We start from the raw sequence: 20606 nt of genomic DNA, 5'->3' as shown, positions 1-20606 counted from the left end.
AAGAAAGACCAGAAATGGGAGGAACCTTGCTGGTATGGCTTATGGGATGGGGCTCACAGTTTCTCTCAAGGGTTTTGAGAGCTGGCAGTTTTCAGGGGGCGAGTAAATGTAGTTACACTGTTGACAGAAACTCTGAAATTACTGGTTTTCATCCGTGACTCGGGAAAGAACATCCTAAATCTTCTTTTACTTCCTAGAGGTCTAGGCAATCTTTTCCACATTCTCTGCTCTGTCTTCCACCTCACCTCCAAGCTCAGTGCTCGGAGAAAGAGCAATTTGCACCTGCTTCCTTCCTACCCCACCCCCAGTCTACCCTTACCCTGACAGTCTCCCATGATCAACGGCAGAGAGCAGAGGAATAGGCGTCTTCTGGTTCCTCCCCCACCCCTTTACTTTTTCCGGGTACCCATGAGTCAGTTAGGGGAGGGCATCTCTCGCCCTGGCTGATAGTTCTGTGACCTGGGTCTACCTACTGAAGGAATTCTGCTGGAAAATGGAACACTGTAGGTTTCTGGCTGGCCTGATACTGGCTGTCCTTCTCTCCCAAGGTAAGGCTTCTCCAGGTGGTAGGGGCATCTTGGAGAAGGGACCTGAGAGGGACATTAACACCTGGACTGAGCTCCACTTGAAAGTCCTTCTCAATGCTAGCTTCACTTCACCAGGCAGAGTTGTCAAGGAGGGCAGGGTTGGGATGTAGCACAGGGTTTGGGCTTGGGAAAGAGGCTCTTGGCTTTGACTGAGTCCAGCTAGGTGAACATGTTGGCCTTGAATGTCTCTCTAAAGGCCTTAGGCCAGAGATCTGCAGGAAATGTGCAGTCTTCGGGGGCCTGAGCCTAGGGCTGGTAAGGGAGCACTATTCCTTAAGACAGAGGGTCTCTGGGATCTAGGACTCTTAGTCATTTGGCCACCATTTGTCACCACCAGGAGCCATGGCCCAGTACTCAGGGGCATGTTTTAAGAGAAAGTTAACTTTCGGTGGAGAAGGAAGGAGGGTAGATCTGGGGTGGTAGGATGATCAACTCATCTTGGTTTGCCTGGTGTTAAAACTGATAGTGCTTTGTCCCAGAAACCCCTCAATCTCAGGCAAACTGGGACAAATGCTTTGGGATATCCAGGATTTCCAATGGAAAGAGATCCCCATGGAAAGCATGACTGTAGGATGTGAAGCATCTGATGTACATGTATCTTCCTGAGATATACTCATATAATCTTGGCCTGCTTGAGACACATGAGAAACAGCTCTTTTGGGGATTTTCCGGAGGATGTTCTTGTATTCACATCGGTAACTGAATATGAATTCGGAGAAAATCTGGATTCCACCTTTCCCTGGGATTGGAGACACAGATCCCCTCTGTGGGCTATGTAGACGCTCTCAGTCAAAGCAATCCAGGGGATCTAGAGAGGTGCTGTGCATACCTCCAGCCCTTAAGCTCCCTATAAGTCTTGACTTGTATGGAGCCCCAAGAATGAATTTGATAAAAAAAAATTTTCTACCTCCCTCCCCTTAAGCAAGGGTAGAACAACTAAAAATCTTTACATGAGATTTGCCCCAGGTCTCCTTCCGGAATAATTCATACCGGCTTCTCTCCTACTCCAACCATCACTGGTCCCGGGAAAGACTTCAGTAGTGAGAGTCCCATTCTCTTGGTAGTTGGGGCAGGGGCAAAGAGGGAGGGAAAAGGATGAGAATTTGAAGTGGGAGGTTGGAGATGGCTGGGAAGGAGAATTGGAAGTTTTGTTGGAGGGGCGCCTGGGTGGCTTAGTCAGTTCAACGTCTGCCTTCGGCTCAGGTCATGATTACAGGGTAAAGGGATCGAGCTCCTCGTGGAACCCCTTGTTGAGCCCCTCCTTGGGCTCCCTGCTCAGCAGGGAGGCTGCTTCTCCCTCTGCCCCTCCCTCTACCTCTCTGCTCCTGTTCTCTCTGTCTCAAATAAATAAATAAAATCTTAAAAAAAATAGTTCTGTTGGAGAACAAATGTGGGCATCTCCAGCCAAGGAACATTCTTCTGCCTTTCCATATCTCTTGGGTGCTTCAGCAGTCTACACTCCCCTTCTACTTCTAATCAGTGGTCTGAACTCATTTCCAGGAAGGTTCTTGGATCTGCCCGGCTCTACAATTTCCTCTTTTGCTCCATGTCCATCAGGGTCTGTGCTCTGCTCGGACTGAATCCTTGCATCCTTTCTGGCCCCTGCAGTTCATGAGGAGCCTCCCAAAGCCTTTTTCTTGTGACTTCTTTCTCTCTCACTAGAAACCATAAATTGGCCTAGACTTTGAAAGTGGTCCTTTTTAGGTATAAACCTCAGCAGGATAAGGCATCTGCTGCAGACCAAAGAGCTGGCTGCAATCATGGTTGGGTTTTGTTGTTGTTGTTGTTTTCCCTGTAGTGAGCCCCTACAAGATAATCGTGGAGGAACTTGAGGACAAGGTGTTCCTGAATTGCAATACCAGCATCATTCTGGTAGAGGGAACGATGGGAACACCATTCCCACACGATAAAATTTGGGACTTGGGAAAACGCATCCTGGACCCACGAGGAATGTATAAGTGCAAGGGGACAGATGAACAAGACGACAAAATACCTTATATGCAAGTATATTATCGAAGTATGTGCCTTCTGGACCCTTTGGGTTGAAATGAATGGGACCTCTGGATATGAGAACCTTATAGCCAGAGGGGACTATGGTGGACCCACCTGTTCTCTAAACAAAGTGGGGGTCACTCTTATAATGGCATGAGCCAGACTTTGGAGCTTAACTAATGGAAAAAACAGCAGGGGCCTTATGACTCAAGCAGTAGAGGCTTGGTTGGGAGAGTGGTTTGGCCCTGCTGCCTTGTTTACATTCTTACAAAGCTTATACTGCTTCTTGGCTCTTTTCAGGGATTCCTTGGGATTAAGGGCAGAGGGGGATGTAGCCAGGGCATCAGTAGTCCTTTCTCCAGGTATCTTACTGCAGTTTAGGTCTTGGTGTGAGGTCCTGGGGTTGCCCTAGGAGGCAGAGATGGTTCCTGGTCTTGAAGGCTCTCCAGCTCTCCTCTGGTCCCCCTTCCCCTCAGTGTGTCAGAACTGTGTGGAGCTGAACTCAGCCACCCTGGCTGGTATCGTCATCACTGACATAATCGCCACTCTGCTCCTTGCTTTGGGAGTTTATTGCTTTGCTGGACATGAGACTGGAAGACTCTCTAAGGGTAAGTGGAAGGGACAGAGTGTGTGTGTGTGTGTGCATGCACATGTATGTTGTGGGTGTGGGTATGAGTGTGCACCTGCTAAGAACGGGGCTGGCAATGGGTTGTGTCTCATCTGGGAGTCACTCTCGCATCTCCTAAGGACTCCTAAAACTGGTTCTTGGAAGACTTGTGCCCATATTGCCCATGCAGACTTCTGAGGGTACGACCAGCTGTAGTCCTCCTGCAGTGGTCATGGGGTCTCAGTGTCCCAACCTCCTAGGCTCTTGATGACTCTTTCCCCCTGTTCCTTCTAGCTGCTGACTCTCAAGTTCTGTTGGAAAATGACCAGCTCTATCAGGTGAGCCCTAGAGGGAAAGAGACATGAATGGGAGGGGGTGAAGAGCCTGACGCTAGGTGTTATGTGTATGGATGAAGGGTCCTAATGGGGAACTCATCACTGGCGGGGCTGGAAAACTCAGGCATGGGCTCTCATCTCTGGGGCCTACTGGGATCTTCCCTGGAGAACCTGACCCTGCCTCACTGTTCCCTCTCACCTCCTAGCCCCTTCGAGATCGGAATGATGCTCAGTACAGTCATCTTGGTGAAAACTGGCCTCGGAAGAAGTGAACCTGAAACTGGTGGTTTATGGGAGTATCGACTGTACCTTCTTCCGTTGCTCAGCCAATAAAGATGTCTTCTTTCACTCAGCAGGTGCCTGGACTTTTCAAGGCTCTCAGGCAAGGCATGGGAGTTGTCCTGCCTTGGCTGGACCCTTGCCCTCCCTGCCCACCTGTGTCCTTCCTTCATTGCTTCCATTCCTCTGCCCCAGATGGACAGTGGTGTTTCTGGCCCGGTGGGCTCCCTGGGGACGGGGTCTGCTCCACCACACTCCCTCAGATACTTGTTGTCTCCAGCCCCCTCTTACAACCCTTGAAGGGCTTTGGTTTCCTTACCACAGTTGAGGGCGGGCTGCTATGTTTACAGACCCAGCCACACAGAAGTTTCCATGACATCATGAGCAGAGGAGGTAGAAACATCAAGGGCCCAGGAGATCACTTTTTTTTTTTAAAGATTTTATTTATTTATTTTATTTATTTGACAGAGACACAGTGAGAGAGGGGACACAAGCGGGGGGAGTGGGAGAGGGAGAAGCAGGCTTCCTGCCAAGCAGGGAGCCCGATGCGGGGCTCGATCCCAGGACCCTGGGATCATGACCTGAGCCGAAGGCAGATGCTTAATGACTGAGCCCCCCAGGCGCCCCCCCAGGAGATCACTTCTTATCAAGACTTGGAGAGCATGTGTGACAAAGTCCCACTTCTGCTAAGGGGCTGGCTTTGGCTTTATGACCCCCATGGCGTGGTAGCCACTAGCTGTGAGGAGGTTTCAATGTAGAGGCCCGTTCAGGAACCTTTACTCCTGTAGAGAAGGTACCATTCACCTTCCTCTCCTCAGAATCTGTCCCTGTCGTGCCCCTGCCTTCTACATGATGAACTAACACCAGAAACTCTTCATTATCATTCCTTACCCGCTTGGAAAGCTGGAATTGGGGAGCGGACAGGGGCTTGGGATATTTTCAATGGATGTCATCTTCAGCTAGTGGGTTGGTGTTGGTTCTGAAACCTTGGGAGCCTGAAGGATTTATTAAAAACATAGACACTTGGGCTCCACTCTAGGCATGTAGCCCCCAGGTGATTCTGAAGCCCCACTATAGAGAGTCTCCGGTTTAGAGGAAGAACTGAGGCCACTGATGCTTTTGTGTCCTTTACGTTCGTCCCTGTCTACCACAGGGGCAACCCCTCCTTTTGTTCTCTGAGTTATGGCAACTGAAAGAACTTCGGCACTGTTTAATAAGAGTGAGAGTTTCCAAGACCAAGGTTCCCAAAGCGGGAAAGAAAGAATGAACAACCACACAGCCAGAGATCTGGATGATTCTGCCCACCATTTTCCTGAGCTATACACAGATGCTGATTTTGTTAGAGACAGAAGGAACTTCCAATGTACACAGGCTTCATTCGTGGTTATGGCTTTACACCCTTTACATCCCCAGGACTGTAGTTCTTTCCAACCTGCCTCCCGCTTTCCACATTGGATCCCTCCGCCTCGGGGAACTTGCTGGTGACTTCTACTGTACCCAATACTTGTTTCCTTCCAACACCCTGCACACTTCCCTTCACCTTGTAGTCCTTGTAGGCTCTTGTAACCCCCCATACCTCTCACCAGTTCTCAACGTTGCATGCACTTGGGAATCTCCAGAGCTTCTGATTATCTTGGGCGAAGGCATCAGGACTTTCAAAATGGCTTAAGGTGATTCCATGGTGACGCCAAGGTTGAGAAAACTGCCCTCCACCTGAGCCCTTCTGGAAACTTGTGTGCCTTTGGTTCTCTTTTCTTGTGCTGTTTTTTTTTTTTTTTCTTTTAGTTATTTATTTATTTGTTTATCAGAGAGAGAGAAAGAGTACAATCAGGGGGAGTGGCAAAGGGAGAAGCAGGCTCCCCGCTGAGCAAGGAGCCCAATGCGGCACCCGATCCCAGGACCCTGCGATCATGACCTGAGCTGAAAGCAGATGCTTAACTGACTGAGCCACCCAGGTGTCCCTCTTTTTCTGTGCTTTTAATAAACAGCTTTACTGGGGCGCATGGGTGGCTCCAACATTTGAGTGTGCGACTCTTGATTTTGGCTCAGGTCATGATCTCAGGGTCGTGAGATCGAGACCCGTGTTGGGCTCTGCACTCAGTGGGGAGTCTGCTTGAGATTCTCTCTCTTCCTCTCCCTCTGCCTCTCCCCCTACACACACACTCTCTCTCTCAAATAAATAAATCTTAAAAAAATAGCTTTACTGAGGTAAATTGACATGAATAAACTACATATATTTAAAGTATAAAACGTGATGTTTTGTCATATGTATACACTCGTGAGACATCACCACAATAAAGGTAATGAAGATATCCAACACCTTGAACAGTTTCCTTGTGCCCCTTTGCCTGCAATCCCTCCCTTATCCCTCTACCCTCCAGGCAACCACTGATCTGCTTTCTGTCATTATAGATTAGTTTTTGTTTTTCTAGATTTTTATATAAGTGTACTAATGTAACATGTACTCTTTTTTGGTCTGGCTTCTTACACCTCAGCATAATTATTTTGAGATTCATACATCTTGGTACATCTACAATATTTTATTCCTTTATACTGTCCAGTAGTATTTCATTGTATGGATATACCACAGGATGTTTATCCATTCACTTGTTGATATTCTTTTGGGTTATTTCCTGGTTTGGGATATTACAAATAAAGCTGTCATGAACATTCACATATAAGTTATTGTGCGGACATATGCTTTTATTTCTGTTGGATAAATACTCAGGAGTGGATAGGCTGAGATGCAACTTCTAAAGAAAGTAGTCTGGCTATTCTAGGTCTTTTGTAATTCCATGTGAATTAGCTTCTCAGTTACTACAAAATGCCTGCTGGGATTTTGATCAGGATTGTGTTGAACTTATAGATCTACTTGGGGGGAATCGACATCTTAATGATATTGACTCTGCCAATCCACAAACACATCTTTTGTCAGATTTAGCCCTTAAGTATTTTATATTTTTTATGCTCTTTTATATGGTATTTTTAAACTCTCAATCTCCAGTTGTTCATTGATAGTATCTAGAAATACGTTTTGTATATTGATCCTGTACCCTGAAAACTTCCTAAATTCACATATTAATTATAGTGCCATTTTTTTTTTTTTGTAAAGCCCATCAGAATTTCTACAGAGATGATCATGTTGCTTGTGAATAAGGACAGTTTAACTCTTCCATTTCCAATCTGGATGTATTTTACTTCTGTTCCTTGGCTTATTGCGGTGGCTAGAACCTCCAGTACAATGTTGAATAGAAAAGAAGTGAGGATGTTCTTGCCTTATTTGTGATCTTAGGAGGAAACATTGTCTTTCATCATTAAGGATGATATTGGCCATAGGTTTTTCTTAGATGCTCTTTAACAGATTGAGGATATTCCATTCTCTTTCTAGTTTGCTGGGGATTTTTAATAAAAATAGTTGAGTATTGTCAAATGCTTTTTCTGCATCCGCTGAGATGATTATATGGTTTTACTTCTTTAGTTGGTTAATGTGATAAATTACATTGGGGGCATGATCTGTTGCACTGATCCTGCATTCCTGAAATAAACTATACTTGGTCATTATGTATTATTCTTTATTATATATATATTTAAAAATTTATTTATCTATTTATTTGACAGAGAGAGAGAGCGATAGAGGGAACACAAGCAGGGGGAGTGGGAGATGGAGAAGCAGGCTACCTGCTGAGCAGGGAGCCCGATGCGGGGCTCGATCCCAGGACCCTGGGATCATGACCTGAGTCGAAGGCAGAGGCTTAATGACTGAGCCACCCAGGCGCACCAACCCCTTTTTTAAGTAAAGTCTACCCCCAACGTGTGGCTTGAACTCACAAGCCCAGATCAAGAGTTGCATGCTCCACTGACTGAGCCAGCCGGGTGGCCCTATTCTTTTTTTTTCTTTTTATATATTATTAGATTAAATTTGTTAAAATTTAGTGAAGAATTTTTGCATCTATTCATAAGGAATATTGGTATGCAGGTTTTTTTTTTCTTGTAATGTTTTTGCCTGGTTTTGATATCAGGGTTTGTCCTTAGGGTTCTCCAGAGAAACAGAACCAACACGATGTGTATGTAGGAGATGGAAGAGAGAGAAGGAAGGGAGGGAAGAGAGGAGAGAGAGAGAGTTTTATTTTATTTATTTTTTGTCTCCCCTGAGCACTTAGCACAGTGCCGGTCTGCGACATGAGTGATGAGAAAAGCACTCGCTGCAGGAGTGCCTAAGTGATTAAATACAGAACTTGTAAGCCAGGAAACCCGAGAGCATTCTTTATGATCACTGTCAGCACTGGCACCGGGTAGCTGTTCAGAGCGTTGGAGTTGGACGGTCCTGCCTGCCCATTCCTGCTCCCTCCCTCACTAGCTGTGCAACTGGGGCAAATAACTTAACCTCTCTGAGTCTCTGTAGCCTCATCTGTAAAAGGAGGACACCATCCTTCTTGTCTACTTTGTTGCGCTGCCCTAAGGATTAAATGAGATAAGGCATGGAAAGTGCTGAGGGTGATTTCTAGAGCCTAGTCAGTGCTCACTAGCCCTTAGCTGTTACTGCTTTTCTCACCCTGAGCCAGCCACACGTCCCCTTCCTGGAACATGATCAGATGCACCTGGGACAAGAGCACCAGCCTGCTGGTCAGCAGCTAGTGAGTGAGCCTCCGGTGTTGAGTGCACAGAGGGCAAGAAACACCTTCGACAGGGGCCAACAAACCTGTAGCCACAAGCCTGAGGCTGAGCGTGCACGGCACGCGGCAGACTGCTAACCACCAATGGCCTTTTCGTGGTGGCCACATGCATAAATAGTCCTGTGGTCAGCCGGGGAGGTTTCTGGGTGCAGAGAGGGAGAAGGCGGCCCGCTGGGGCTTCTCACAGCTCCAGCCTCCGCTCTGTGCTGGAGGAGCACAGGGAGCCGGGTGGGGGCCAGGCCCTCCTACCGGCCCCGGCAGGCCCCCGCAGCCCACATCCGGGCCTGCCAAACCTCAGCCACTTTCTGACTGCCTCACAGCGGGGTTGGGAGGGTGCTGCTCGACAGCACCTCCTTCCCCACGGCCCCGCCAGGGGCTCAGCCCTGGCTTCCTCTCCCAGCAGCTTGTGGAAATCTGGGCCCCGCCCCGCAGCCTCCAAGCTCCCCATCCGCGGCCCCCCACTCCCTTTGAAGGCTTCTGCTTCTGTCCCTCTGTTTTCTCAACTGACCACTCCATCGGGGACCCATCAGTCACTCTCTGCCATCCTTGGTGTTTTTCTCCAAGAGAAGTGAGTCAGAGGACTATTTGTTTTTTCCTTTCTCTGTCTCTCTTTTTTTTAAAAGATTTTATTTATTTGAGAGAGAGAGAGAGAGCGCACATGAGAGGGGGGAGGGTCAGAGGGAGAAGCAGACTCCCCGCTGAGCAGGGAGCCCGATGAGGGACTCGATCCCGGGGACTCCAGGATCATGACCCGAGCCGAAGGCAGTCGCCCAACCAACTGAGCCACCCAGGCGACCTTCTCTGTCTCTTTTTTATTTATTCCCTAACACCGTCTCCAAAGACTGTGGCAGCACCTGTTTTGGGGATCATGGTGGGGGGGAGGGGGCGGAATTGAGGCAAAGGTAGGGAGGACGTGAGGAAATAAGGCAGCTTCTGAGGGCCTCCCAGAAAAGAGGGACAGCAACTCTTTCGGCCAAATACACTTTATTTCTTTTCTCTCTCAGCTGTCAGGGAGCTTAGCATATTCATGAGGGGCCTGCAGGGAAGACCTGGGGTAGGGAGTAACAGGCTGGCTCTGGGCCAGGGTCTGAGCATGGGGCAGGCCCCCTGCCGGAGTTACCCAGTCCATCCCCACAAAGCATTGCCCAAGAGAGAGCTGGAAGAAAAGAAAGGTAGACAGATGCAATAGTTAGGGACGGGGGCAAGTTCTTCCCAGGAAAGGGGGGAAGGGAAGGGAGCAGGGACATCTCCTGCAGGGTAGGAAGGAACTGGTGATGGTGGGGGTGAATAACAGAAATAAATAGCCTGAGCAGAGGGCAGCCCAGGTGTGAGGGCCCGAGGAGCTGTGATGTTTCACAAGATAATGAGGCAAAGATAGTCTAGGGCTGAGGGCCAGCAGAGAAGGCAGGATGGAGGGAGCCGGGGGCAAGCCTGCAGGGTGTGAGTTCTCCAGAAGGCAGAGGAACAGTTCTCTTCTGGAGTCCAGGATTTACCCAGGGTACAGGGAGTAGCAGGCCCTGGAGAAGCCAGACCTGGGTCTGGAGGAGGCAGCATCCTCAGGAGCCGTCAGATGCCTCTCTGATTCAGGCCAGAATACAGGTCGTGCTGGCCTTTCCGGATGGGCTGGGGGGTGGGGGGTGAATAGAGAGGTTGTGGTCAGCAGGATGGGAGGAAGTAGTTCCTAACAAAGAAGGGCCCCTGAAGATCTAGCTTTAGTGCCACAGAAAGAACCTTGCACTAGGAACCAGGAGACTGGCTCTAGTTCTAACCTGGTGCCCACTGGTAACAGATTTGAACCTGTCACCTTCTGGGAGCCTCAGCCTTCCCATCTCCAAAATGGGAATCTAAAGACCCACCTCTCAGGGCATTTGTCAGGATTAAATGGAGTCATTTACATGAAAGTGAATACCACCTGCTTGCCTGGTGCTCGATAAATACCTGTGGAGCTTGTTCAGGTGTGATGTTCCCGATACTTAACAACTGGTAGGGCACACACACCAAGCAATCGAAACAATCCTGGTGGTTCTCTGCCATGCCAGGCATTAACTCTTTAGTTGTCAAATCGAGAGGCAGTCTAGTGGGGGGAGAGGCTGTGATGTCTGGCAGTGTGGTGTTGGGAGAGCGGGACAGCAAGCTGGGGGCTATTTACCCATGAAGTACTTTAATATTTCAACAGCCGGTGTGGCTGCACCAGTGCACGCAGGTGGAACCTCAGTGCTGAATTTATCATGTGGGAGTGTGTGGTTATGGTATTCCCTGTGCTGTATCACAGCTAGTGAATAAGCCACAGAAAGAGGGTGTCACCCCCCTCCAATGCCATGGTTGTAGAAGCCACGCAGCCTTGGAAACGGCCCAGCTCGGCAGAGGCCGGCACAAGGCGGGCTGTCTGGGAAGCCTAGTGAGGGGCTTCAAAGTGTCTGGCAGGCCGGATGGACAGTCCCACATGTCCCCTTCTCCCCTAGAAAGATCCCCTCCCCCACTCCATCCCTTGGTACCTCGTAGTCCGGATTGGGAACAGGTGGTGGCTTCTCCTTGTTTTGTCCTGCGGAGGAGGGAGGGGGAAAGGGTTAGCTCCCACGAGGGAACACCCATCTCGTGGCCATGAGACCGAGATCTGGGAGGGACGGCAAACCCCTTCTTTCTCTCCTCTGGGCCTCCCTTTTTCCATCTTGGCCACTCTGTCTCCTGTTTCCTTTAATCCCACCTCTAATGACCTCCATACTCTTCGTATCACTTTATGATTTTCCTCAGCTCAAAGTCCTTCCATGTCTCCTTTTCTATGGGTAAGGGAAGGGAAAAGGCAGGAACGAAGATCCCAAAGTCTCTCTCCCCACAGATTAGAGGGAGGAGGTGTGGAATCTGGTTACTCCAGAACACTCCACAGCCATCCTGTTAATACACATCTTGTATTTCTCTAGGGCAGGACAGAGAGAAGCAATCTGAGATGTGATACCCTCTGTCCAGATGTTGGCCACAGAGGGAATGTTCTATAGAAGCTGTCTTGAGCTGGCTGTGGACTTGCCACTCATCCTGGCCCAGGCTGGACATCCCCCCTTGGTTGGGACTCTCTTCCAACTTAACTCCATGGTCTTACCCCTAGTCCTGCCGCCGGCACCTGTTGCTCTCATCACAGGCATGGCATTGGCCTTTCTATTCTTGCTGCAGTGATACACAATCAGCAGCAAGCCCAGAGTGATGCAGATGTCAACTATAATGATTGCAACCACTGCCATCAGGTCCACCTCCATGCAGTTCCTACACACTGTGGGGGACAGAGATATGGGGAGGGGAAGAGAAATTACCGAGAAAAGAAGACACAAGGACAGTAGAGACCACCAAGGAACAAATAAAGGCGATTCTCCCTTTACTACTCACATGCTTGCCATGGACAGAACCAGACCTTTCAATGTATGTAACACCAAGCAAAGAGTGAAGGTTATGGGTAGAGGCTCTGGAGTCAGAGAGTCCTGGGTTCAACTCCCAGCTCCTTTACTCACTAGCTGTGAGAATTGTGAGAAGTGTTTTCAACTCATAAAGCCCCTGTTTCCTCTTGTGTAAAATGGGAATAAAACAGGGGTGCCTGGGTGGTTAAGCATCTGCCTTTGGCTCAGGTCATGATCCCGGGGTGCTGCGATCGAGCCTGCTTCCCCCTCTCCTCTGCCCCGTGCTTGTGCTCTCTCTCATAAATAAATAAATAAATAAATAAAATCTTTTTAAAAAATGGGAACTAAGGGGTGCCTGGGTGGCTCAGATGGTTGAGCATCTGCCTTTGGCTCAGGTCATGATCCCAGGGTCCTGGGATCGAGTCCCACATTGGGCTCCTGGCTCAGCGGGGAGTCTGCTACTCCCTCTCCCTCTGCCTCTCCCACTGCTCATGCTCTCTCTCTCTGTATCTCTGTGTCTCAAATGAATAAATAAAATCTTTAAAAAAAATGATTGAAAATTTTCTAAGGTGTCCCATGGTGTTTGCTCTGGGGACCTATATTACCTCTTGCTTTCAAGTAGAGATAGTTCTTCTTCGAGAGGTCTGTATAGCAGGCATAATAACCACTGTCCTCCACTTCTGAAAATTCATTCAGAGATAGCTGCTTTTCATTAGCCTGTGGTATCTCTTTCCCATCTTTTTCCCATTTTAGATTTTCAGCTTCAACTTCCTCAGGGCATGTCAGCACTACCGTGTTTCCAGAGATGGAGACTTTATACTCTGGGAAATGGGAGAGAAGAGAAGAGAAATTGGAGGGAGAAACCATTAAGATTTTGGCAAAGGTAAATTAGGAATAGAAGAACCAACCAGATGCAGAAAGTCACCTGTCATCCAGGTCTTGGATTTTCTCGTCCAAGGGGAGCGCTACTGGCTAGAGGGCATGAAAGAGGGGATCTGATGGAGAAGGGGAACTGGAGAACGTTTCGAGTGTGACTTCAGAGTTTAGGCATGGACATGGGGGCTTGGGAAGGGGAGGAGGGAAGTAAAGGAAAGCCTAGAAAAGTCCCTTTGGGAATATTTCCAAAACAGGAGTTGGAATGACCTCAGTTCTTGGGGATAATCTCTCCCAACCAATTCCCTTTCCTCTAACCACCCACCTGCATCCTCGAGGCATACCTGAAAGACAGAGAAACTTACCTTTCTCTGGAGGTGAACCTGTTGATTCACCTGAACATGGGAAAAGGAAAGCACTGTAAGAAAATAACCTTGGCTTAAGTTTAAATTGTAGACAAAAATTTTCAAGTGGGACTAGACATTATCTCCAAGAACCTCCAAAGAAGGCCCATCCTTTAGGGAGCCCCAAGCCTTGAAGGTGAGGTATGCTTGTTGATGCACTCAGGTGCATCACATTGAGACTATACCAGCATGTGCCCCTAGATCCAGATCCACTGAAGCTCAGAAAGTCTTAAAACCCTAAAGCTGAAAAATTCTGGAAGTCTTCAAGCTCAGCCTCCTACATTAGCACGAACTGTATTCTGGATAGACATGAAAGGGTCTTCTCAGAGATAAAGACCTTCACTCATCTTCACAAGATCTTCGAGCCACTGATTCTTGGTCTTACCTATTCTTCATCATTCAGAAGTTCTCTCTTATAATGAACAGAATCCCTCATAGTAGAGATCAAGCATCCTTCTCCTTATTTTATACCACTTTTCTTTCACTGCCCTTAAATTATGTAAAGGACTGTACTCATCTTAAGGGAATGGTTCTTCCAATAAAAAGTGTTTACGTTGAACCATAATCAACTCTCAATTATTTTTGTTAGAGGGAGGCACTATTGGTGTGGACAACATCTGCTAAGATAATCTAGGGGCCCAGGCACATGCCCCACAGCAGGCAATGTTATCCTGGGAGGTGCAGCTGGGGTGCATCCTTGCTTTTTGGAAGACTTGTGGCCGGGACACAGGGCGGCACTAGGTTATGCTGAAGCCTGGATGTGGCAGCTGGAATACAGGAGAGGAGGTAGTGCTCAGAGACAGCCCTCTCCCTGTTGGGGGCTTTTTGCTACAGTATGCTGTTGGGGAAAGAGCACTAGTATGCATCAGCCCTGTGTTTGGATCCCAGATCTGCCTTAGGCTGTGTGCTTGAGGACAAGTCATTGAATTTCTCTGAGCCTCGGTTTACTCATCTGGGAAATGGAGATGAAACACCCACCTCACAGGGTATTTGTGAGTATTAAATGGATTATGCTGATTAAAATGAATGGTACATAGCAGATGCTTAAAGAAAAATATTAGTTACTTTCTTCCTTTCCTTCTTGGAGTCCTGCTACGATGGAGAACAGAACTGAGTTCTGACCCAGTTGCTCAGGCACCTCTCTGGCTGAGATCATATGGAATGGTAAACAAGTCATTCTCCAGATTTATCTATCTGCTAATAATTGGGGGTTGAGTATAATGATGTAGATAGTTGATGTTATTTTGACTTAGAAATAATTTTTCAATACTGCTATTTCTTAGCAATGTTAAATAAGCTAGAAATCATAAATAAAACCATTTAAAAGTAAATCAACACTTCACTCTGTGTGGTGTGTTTGTTTGAAAAGAAATGTAAAGAATGTAAATTGCTCAGGAGTTTTATCAGTGCAGATTTGGTAGCAGAGCTTAGACATACATGCTCATACAACGGCCTGGATGTCTGTGCCTAGAAATAGTTAGAATGCTCACAAAGATTTAATACACATCCATCCAGAGACAGTGTTTCATGATGGTTAAGAAAATGAGCTTCAGGGGCGCCTGGGTGGCTCAGTTAAGCGACTGCCTTTGGCTCAGGTCATGATCCTGGAGTCCCTGGATCGAGTCCCACATCGGGCTCCCTGCTCAGCAGGGAGTCGGCCTCTCCCTCTGACCCTCTTCCCTCTCGTGCTCTCTATCTCTCATTCTCTCTCTCAAATAAATAAATAAAATCTTAAAAAAAAAAAAAGAAAATGAGCTTCAGTATCAACTAAATCTGCATTTCTATTTATCTCAATGTTTGGGCTATTTCTTTTCTAAACCTTGGTTTCCTTATTTGTAGAATAAGGACATTAGGAGAATTAAATGAGGAATTCAGGTAAAATATTTAGGGCAATACCTAGAATACGCATGCTCAATAAACTCTAATGCTTATTATCTAGTCTGCATGCTTCCCATAGAATAATAACTAAAATTCACCCATTGCTTCTAGATGTCAGATAATGTTCTAAGTGAATCACTTATTCCACCCTTAAAACAACCTTACAAGCTAGGTATCATTATTATTTCCATTTTATACACGATGATGCTATAGCATAGAAGAGTGAAGTAAATTATTCAGACACTCAACGAATAAGAAGTTGATCCAGGCTTCAAATATGGCAGTCTAGCTTCTTAACCTCACACTACACAGCCTTAACTCCTCTGACTAAAATATTCTTCTTCCTAAAATACGAGGTCATCGGGGCACCTGGGTGGCTTAGTCGTTAAGCATCTGCCTTCGGCTCAGGTCATGATCCCAGTGTCCTGGGATCGAGCCCCACATCGGGCTCCCTGCTCTGTGGGAAGCCTGCTTCTCCCTCTCCCACTCCCTCTGCTTGTGTTCCTTCTCTCCCTGTGTCTCTCTCTGTCAAATAAATAAATAAAATCTTAAAAAAAAATAAAATACAAAGTCATCCTTTATTTTTTTTACTTTTTTTTTTAGAGAGAGAGAGAGAGAGAGAGAGAGAGAGAGAGAGCATGTGAGCGGGAGGGGCAGAGAGAGAAAGAGAGAGACAGAATCTTTTTTTTTAAAGACTTTATTTATTTGAGAGAGAGAGAGAGAATGAGAGATAGAGAGCACGAGAGGGAAGAGGGTCAGAGGGAGAAGCTGACTCCCTGCTGAGCAGGGAGCCCGATGTGGAACTCGATCCCGGGACTCCAGGATTATGGCCTGAGCCGAAGGCAGTTGCTTAACCAACTGAGCCACCCAGGCGCCTGAGAGAGACAGAACCTTAAGCAGGTTCCATGCTCGGCACAAACCCTGATACAGGGCTCGATCTCATGACCCTGAAATCATGACCTGAGCCAAAATCACGAGTCAGACATTTAACTGACTGAGCCATCCCAGCGTCCCAAAGCTCATCCTTTAAAACTCAGCTCAAGAATCATCTCTGGGAGGGCTCCTGGGTGGCTCAGTTGGTTAAACGACTGCCTTCGGCTCAGGTCATGATCCTGGAGTCCTGGGATCGAGTCCCACATCGGGCTCCCTGCTCAGCGGGGAGTCTGCTTCTCCCTCTGACCCTCTTCCCTCTCCTGCTCTCTCTCATTCTCTCTCTCTCAAATAAATAAATAAAATCTTTAAAAAAAAAAAAAAGAATCACCTCTGGGGAAGCTTCCCCACTATCTTCTGTAGAGTTAACCACTACTGCTTTTATACTTCATTTTAGCTGGTACTTTCCCATATCACAGCACACAACACACTGTATTATCAGTTATTTATCTTTTACAGAAAACCATCAGCTTCTCGAAGAAAGGGAATTAGTGATCATTTACTCATTTAAAAAATATTTGCTGGGCACCTACTATGTGCCAGGCACTGGGCCAGGTGATTAAGACGCCCTCTGTGCCTTCAAAGAACTTTTGATTTACATAAAAATTCAGTGTGGCTCTCACCCACACCCACAGGTGTATGTTTCCCTGAATGCGTGCTCAGGGATACATGACAGCAACAGACATAGGCGCATTTCTTACAAATCCTACCGATAGACAATTGTATTTTTCCTCTGGTAGTTCTGGTTCTCAGTGTTTATTACTACGATTGTCCTTAATACCATTTTGTTTCACATTTGAAAAGAGGTGGTGTAGAGTGAAAATCCTCTTACCCATAGCATCCTCAGTCTCTGAAAAGGAAATGATAAAGCAATTATTAGCTATACTTCCATCAGCCACTAAGAACAGACCCTGCTCCCCTGGGTTAGGACCTTCTGAAACTAATGTAACATTGTATGTCAACTCAATTCCAAGAAAAAAAGAAAACGAAAAGGCAAAAAAGACGGCATCATGGAATTGCGTCAGCCTGTCAGCAATGTTTATGACTGGTGAAATAATTATGGACAAGTTTATATTTATCTTTCCAATTCTCTACAGTATTAAAATGTGATTTTTCTGGGGTGCCTGGCTGGCTCGGTTGATAGAATGTGTGACTCTTGATCTTGGGGTTGTAAGTTTGAGCCCCACATTGGGTGTGGAGATTTTTTTTAAATCTTAAAAAAATAAAATATAGTTTTCTAAATTAAAAAGAAGACAACAATGGATCTTCAAATTCCTCATGACTGTATAGGAAAAGCTGTTTGGGGCCCTACAGCCTACATTAACACCTGATGGCAATTTACAAACATGGATCCTAAGTAGTAATTTTGCAATATCAATTATCACATCATACACCTTAAACTTACATTGTGTTATACATTAATTATATCTCAATAAAGCTGGGGAAAAAAGAAGGTAGGTATTGCACATAAATCAATGATGAAGGAAATCAACTCTTACTGGCAGTAGCTTGCAGAAGAGATTAGTTACCCTGAAGCACATTAGTGCTTTCGACATATTCCATCTGTCAATAAGGTAATATTAAAGCATGCTGCAGGGTAAAAAAGAAAAAAAAAAAAGAAAGAATTCTAAAAACATTGCTAAGGGGGCAGTGTCACAGAATGTAGACAGGCCCAGTGGCCGCCTTTAAACACAAAATGGGTCACTCAGCACAGAGGAGCTGATTGAATAGAAAGCCTTCCAATACTGGGACACCCCTGACTCTACCACTGTGATCGGGAAGTAAGTCCAGGCCAGGTGTACTCACATTCGTGTGCACACATGAATGCAATGCACATACATTCAGAGTATTTGGACATGTGACTCTAAGGTGCACCCAAATGATGCTCCAGAGGCTTATTCACCACATCCCCGTGCATACATTCATACCTTCCACAAAATCCCACATCAAATATGAAACGCAAACAAATGAAAACTTTTGGCACATTCAACTCAACAGTCTCAATTTTTTTCTTTTGAATGGTTAAGACTAGTATTTCCTATGATCTCCCATTGCTTTTCCTCTTCTGGGCTGGAACTATCTCTAGACTGACCAGGAAAAGGCAAAGGAGAAGGTGGTACAAAACCTCTTTTATGGGTCTCTGGGGAAGCTCTGTTGGGGGCGGGGAGTCTAGAGAAAGCTCCATTCATAAAAAGAAAGAATGCCAGGTTGGTTTCATAACAAGGAAAGAAAGCATATCTTACCTTCCTGCCCCCAAGCACCAACTAGAAAATAAATATGAAAAAAAAAAAAGTTAGTAAATGTTGTGGGTCCCTGAAATGCCAAGCCAAGAAAGTAATGTGGTCTGGTCTGAACGTTTCTGAACATCTAAAGTCTTTCCCAACCACCCCTGGGTCATACTCATTGCTGTACCCCAGGTAAGTGATGTGTACTGCTGGGTATGGACCAGGGGTTCCTGATCAGTTTGGATGAAACAAAGCAAAGAAGCATCTAGCATTAAACATGAACACTCAATATTTGACAAACAGGAGGTAGAAAAAGTTCAGGCTACTTTTTGGGCCGCTGGAGAAATAGCAAAAGAATTTTGCCGCCAAGCCTCCATTTTGAAAATCAGACTGGAAGAAAAACAAGCTCTCAGTTAGGTACAAATGTTGAGATTCTTGTTCTGTCTCTGGCTCTGGCTTGTCTGTTCAGTTTTTCCATTTGTTTTCTGCTTGAGATGGAGATATTTGACACTCCCCTTACTCATCAAGTAGAGCCGGTGTTGAACAGCCTGGTCACATTTCCATTGGGCTCCTCACTCAGCACTAACTTGGACTCATTATGGATGACCAGTTGCCCTGATGTTGCCTGAAAGTTTTCCGTATACCTGGACCTCTCTTTTACCAACAGCCTCTACATGGAGTGAGACCCCCTCCACCCGCCCATCGCCCATCCATTTCCAGAGCAGATGGGGCACAGTCTCATGATGTCAAATCTTGAGGGGTGCTTGGGACATTGATACCCAGTCTCTCTCTCTCTCTCTCTCTCTCCATCTCCCCTGCCCCCTCCGCCCTGGGAAAACATAGTTGATATTATAAGCCTCTAAGAAAATGCCTGATCCCTCCTCGCAGGAGTCACACCTTGCCCCTTGACAACCTCAAAATCTTTTCCTTGGACCAGTCGCAGATTTAAAAGCCCAAGAGCTTATTAGCAATGCAGAATGGCAATCGCTACCCCAGTCCCACTGAAGCAGAAGCTGCAGAATACCAGGTGATTTGTGTGAGCCTTAAAAGCCTGAGAAACTCTGGGGCGCCTGGGTGGCTAAGTTGTTAAGCGTCTGCCTTCGGCTCAGGTCATGATCCCAGGGTCCTGGGATCCAGCCCCGCATCGAGCCCGGTATGGGGCTCCCTGCTCCGCGGGGAGCCTGTTTCTCCCTCTCCCACTGCCCCCGCTTGTGTTCCGTCTTTCGCTGTGTCTCTCACTGTCAGATAAATAAATAAAATCTTAAAAAAAAAAAAAAGCCCGAGAAACTCACAGCGAAGCAGGAAGTGGAGACACCATGGCTCTGGGTCTGAGGAGCCCCAGCGATGGTAGCCTTTTCTAGGCCACTGAAATAAAGCCATCCTGAGCCATTTTACACCATGTAGCCATGAAGCGCATAGGCCTTGTCGACAGACAGTCCCGTTCTCAGGTCTGCTTTCGCACTTACTAGCTGTGTGGCTTTAAACAAGTTATTTACTACCTTTGTGTATCAGTTTCTTTGTCTGTAAAATAGAGGATGTAACGTTTACCTTCCAAGATGGAGGTAAGAATTAAATTAGGTAACACGTGTAAAGAATTTTTTCTTTATACAGTCTCTGGCACTTAAACGGCAACCTTTTTTTTTTTTTTTATCTTATCTCCTATGGGATGTGGAATTGCTTTTGGTTATTTATCAATTTATATTCTCCCTTGCTTCAAAAAGGACTAAATTAATTGAAAGCTCTTGGTCATCAGTGTGTATTGTCTTGGGAATTAACTCTGAGATTCCTGGCATGGAGGAGGGGTGGAGATTAGCTCTAATCTATTTTTTGTTCGTTCTTAAAGGCTGGGTAGTTTACTGATGAACCAGCTTTTGTTCGTGGAGGCAGAGAGACTTCTCTGCTTTCAAAAGCAATGATCCCAAATGCTTTTCTTTGGCTGTTCCCTGAAAATTCTCCCGTGCCTCTGGAGTGAATTCTTTCCCATTAGCTTGCAGGCTTAGATCCCTGCCTTAACATAGCACAGAACATTCCTTCCATCTGGTAAATGAGGCTCCTTGGGACCACTGCGCAGCACCAAGGTAGGCTGGGAGCCTTCCCATAGTCTGGAGAAATACCACCCTTTCTCATTTCATCCTACTTACCTGATAAGAGACAGAGTCCCAGAATTCTCCAGAGGTTCCCCGACTGCATCCTTCTCTCACTGGATGGACCCTTATTCTACCTAAGATGGCGGAGGCCGGTGGCTTATTACTTCTGAAAAAGAAACCAGAGGACTTTCCCAAAACCCCTGCTGAAGGTGAGGACCCTGAGGTCATTGTTGCCAATGCTGGGATGAAAAAGGGGACCCGTTAGAGGGAGACTCACCATTTTCTGAAGCAGGCACCTAAGGCTGGGAGGGGAGGTGAGTTTCTGAACCCCACACAGGAAGTGTTGAGGGGCC

The 20606-nt window shown here is 46.7% G+C and overlaps 2 protein-coding genes across 4 annotated transcripts; one reads left to right on the top strand and one right to left on the bottom strand.

Moving 5' to 3' along the window:
- The first annotated feature begins 375 nt into the window (after positions 1–375).
- On the top strand, positions 376–4024 carry CD3D (CD3d molecule). The gene is made up of 5 exons (XM_027580284.2): positions 376–548; positions 2386–2604; positions 3056–3187; positions 3481–3524; positions 3728–4024. The coding sequence occupies exons 1-5, from the start codon at positions 494–496 to the stop codon at positions 3791–3793; spliced, it is 516 nt and encodes a 171-aa protein (XP_027436085.1). The 5' UTR covers positions 376–493; the 3' UTR covers positions 3794–4024.
- A 5416-nt stretch (positions 4025–9440) lies between these two features.
- On the bottom strand, positions 9441–20583 carry CD3E (CD3e molecule). Of its 3 annotated transcripts, none has more exons than XM_027577961.1 (9): positions 20531–20583; positions 20308–20419; positions 18185–18205; positions 16774–16791; positions 13095–13124; positions 12462–12677; positions 11568–11735; positions 10969–11015; positions 9441–10096 (listed from the first exon to the last, which is right to left on the bottom strand). In XM_027577961.1, exons 2-9 carry the CDS (start codon positions 20354–20356, stop codon positions 10040–10042), a joined length of 606 nt encoding a protein of 201 aa, XP_027433762.1. In that variant the 5' UTR covers positions 20357–20419; positions 20531–20583; the 3' UTR covers positions 9441–10039. The 3 variants fall into 3 exon arrangements, with proteins under 3 accessions (XP_027433762.1, XP_027433764.1, XP_027433763.1); XM_027577963.1 differs by having other exon boundaries at positions 20308–20387; positions 20531–20553; XM_027577962.1 differs by having other exon boundaries at positions 20308–20416; positions 20531–20552.
- Between the last annotated feature and the right edge of the window lie 23 nt (positions 20584–20606).

Source organism: Zalophus californianus, chromosome 11 (assembly GCF_009762305.2).
Source record: "Zalophus californianus isolate mZalCal1 chromosome 11, mZalCal1.pri.v2, whole genome shotgun sequence".
NCBI lineage: Eukaryota > Metazoa > Chordata > Mammalia > Carnivora > Otariidae > Zalophus > Zalophus californianus.
The sequence above is the reverse complement of the archived record's forward strand: the minus strand, read 5'-3'. Positions and strand labels throughout refer to the sequence as shown.

Bases quoted from the DNA above. Each gene is read 5' to 3' on its own strand.
- CD3D (XM_027580284.2), top strand. From the start codon at position 494: ATGGAACACTGTAGGTTTCTGGCTGGCCTGATACTGGCTGTCCTTCTC. The intron at 2,605-3,055 runs GTATGTGCCTTC...CCTTCCCCTCAG, and splicing joins TATGCAAGTATATTATCGAA to TGTGTCAGAACTGTGTGGAG. The intron at 3,525-3,727 runs GTGAGCCCTAGA...CTCACCTCCTAG, and splicing joins AAAATGACCAGCTCTATCAG to CCCCTTCGAGATCGGAATGA.
- CD3E (XM_027577961.1), bottom strand. From the start codon at position 20,356: ATGCAGTCGGGGAACCTCTGGAGAATTCTGGGACTCTGTCTCTTATCA. The intron at 11,736-12,461 runs GTAATATAGGTC...TGTCCCCCACAG, and splicing joins TCTCTACTTGAAAGCAAGAG to TGTGTAGGAACTGCATGGAG. The intron at 10,097-10,968 runs GTACCAAGGGAT...CCCACCCCCCAG, and splicing joins TTCCCAATCCGGACTACGAG to CCCATCCGGAAAGGCCAGCA.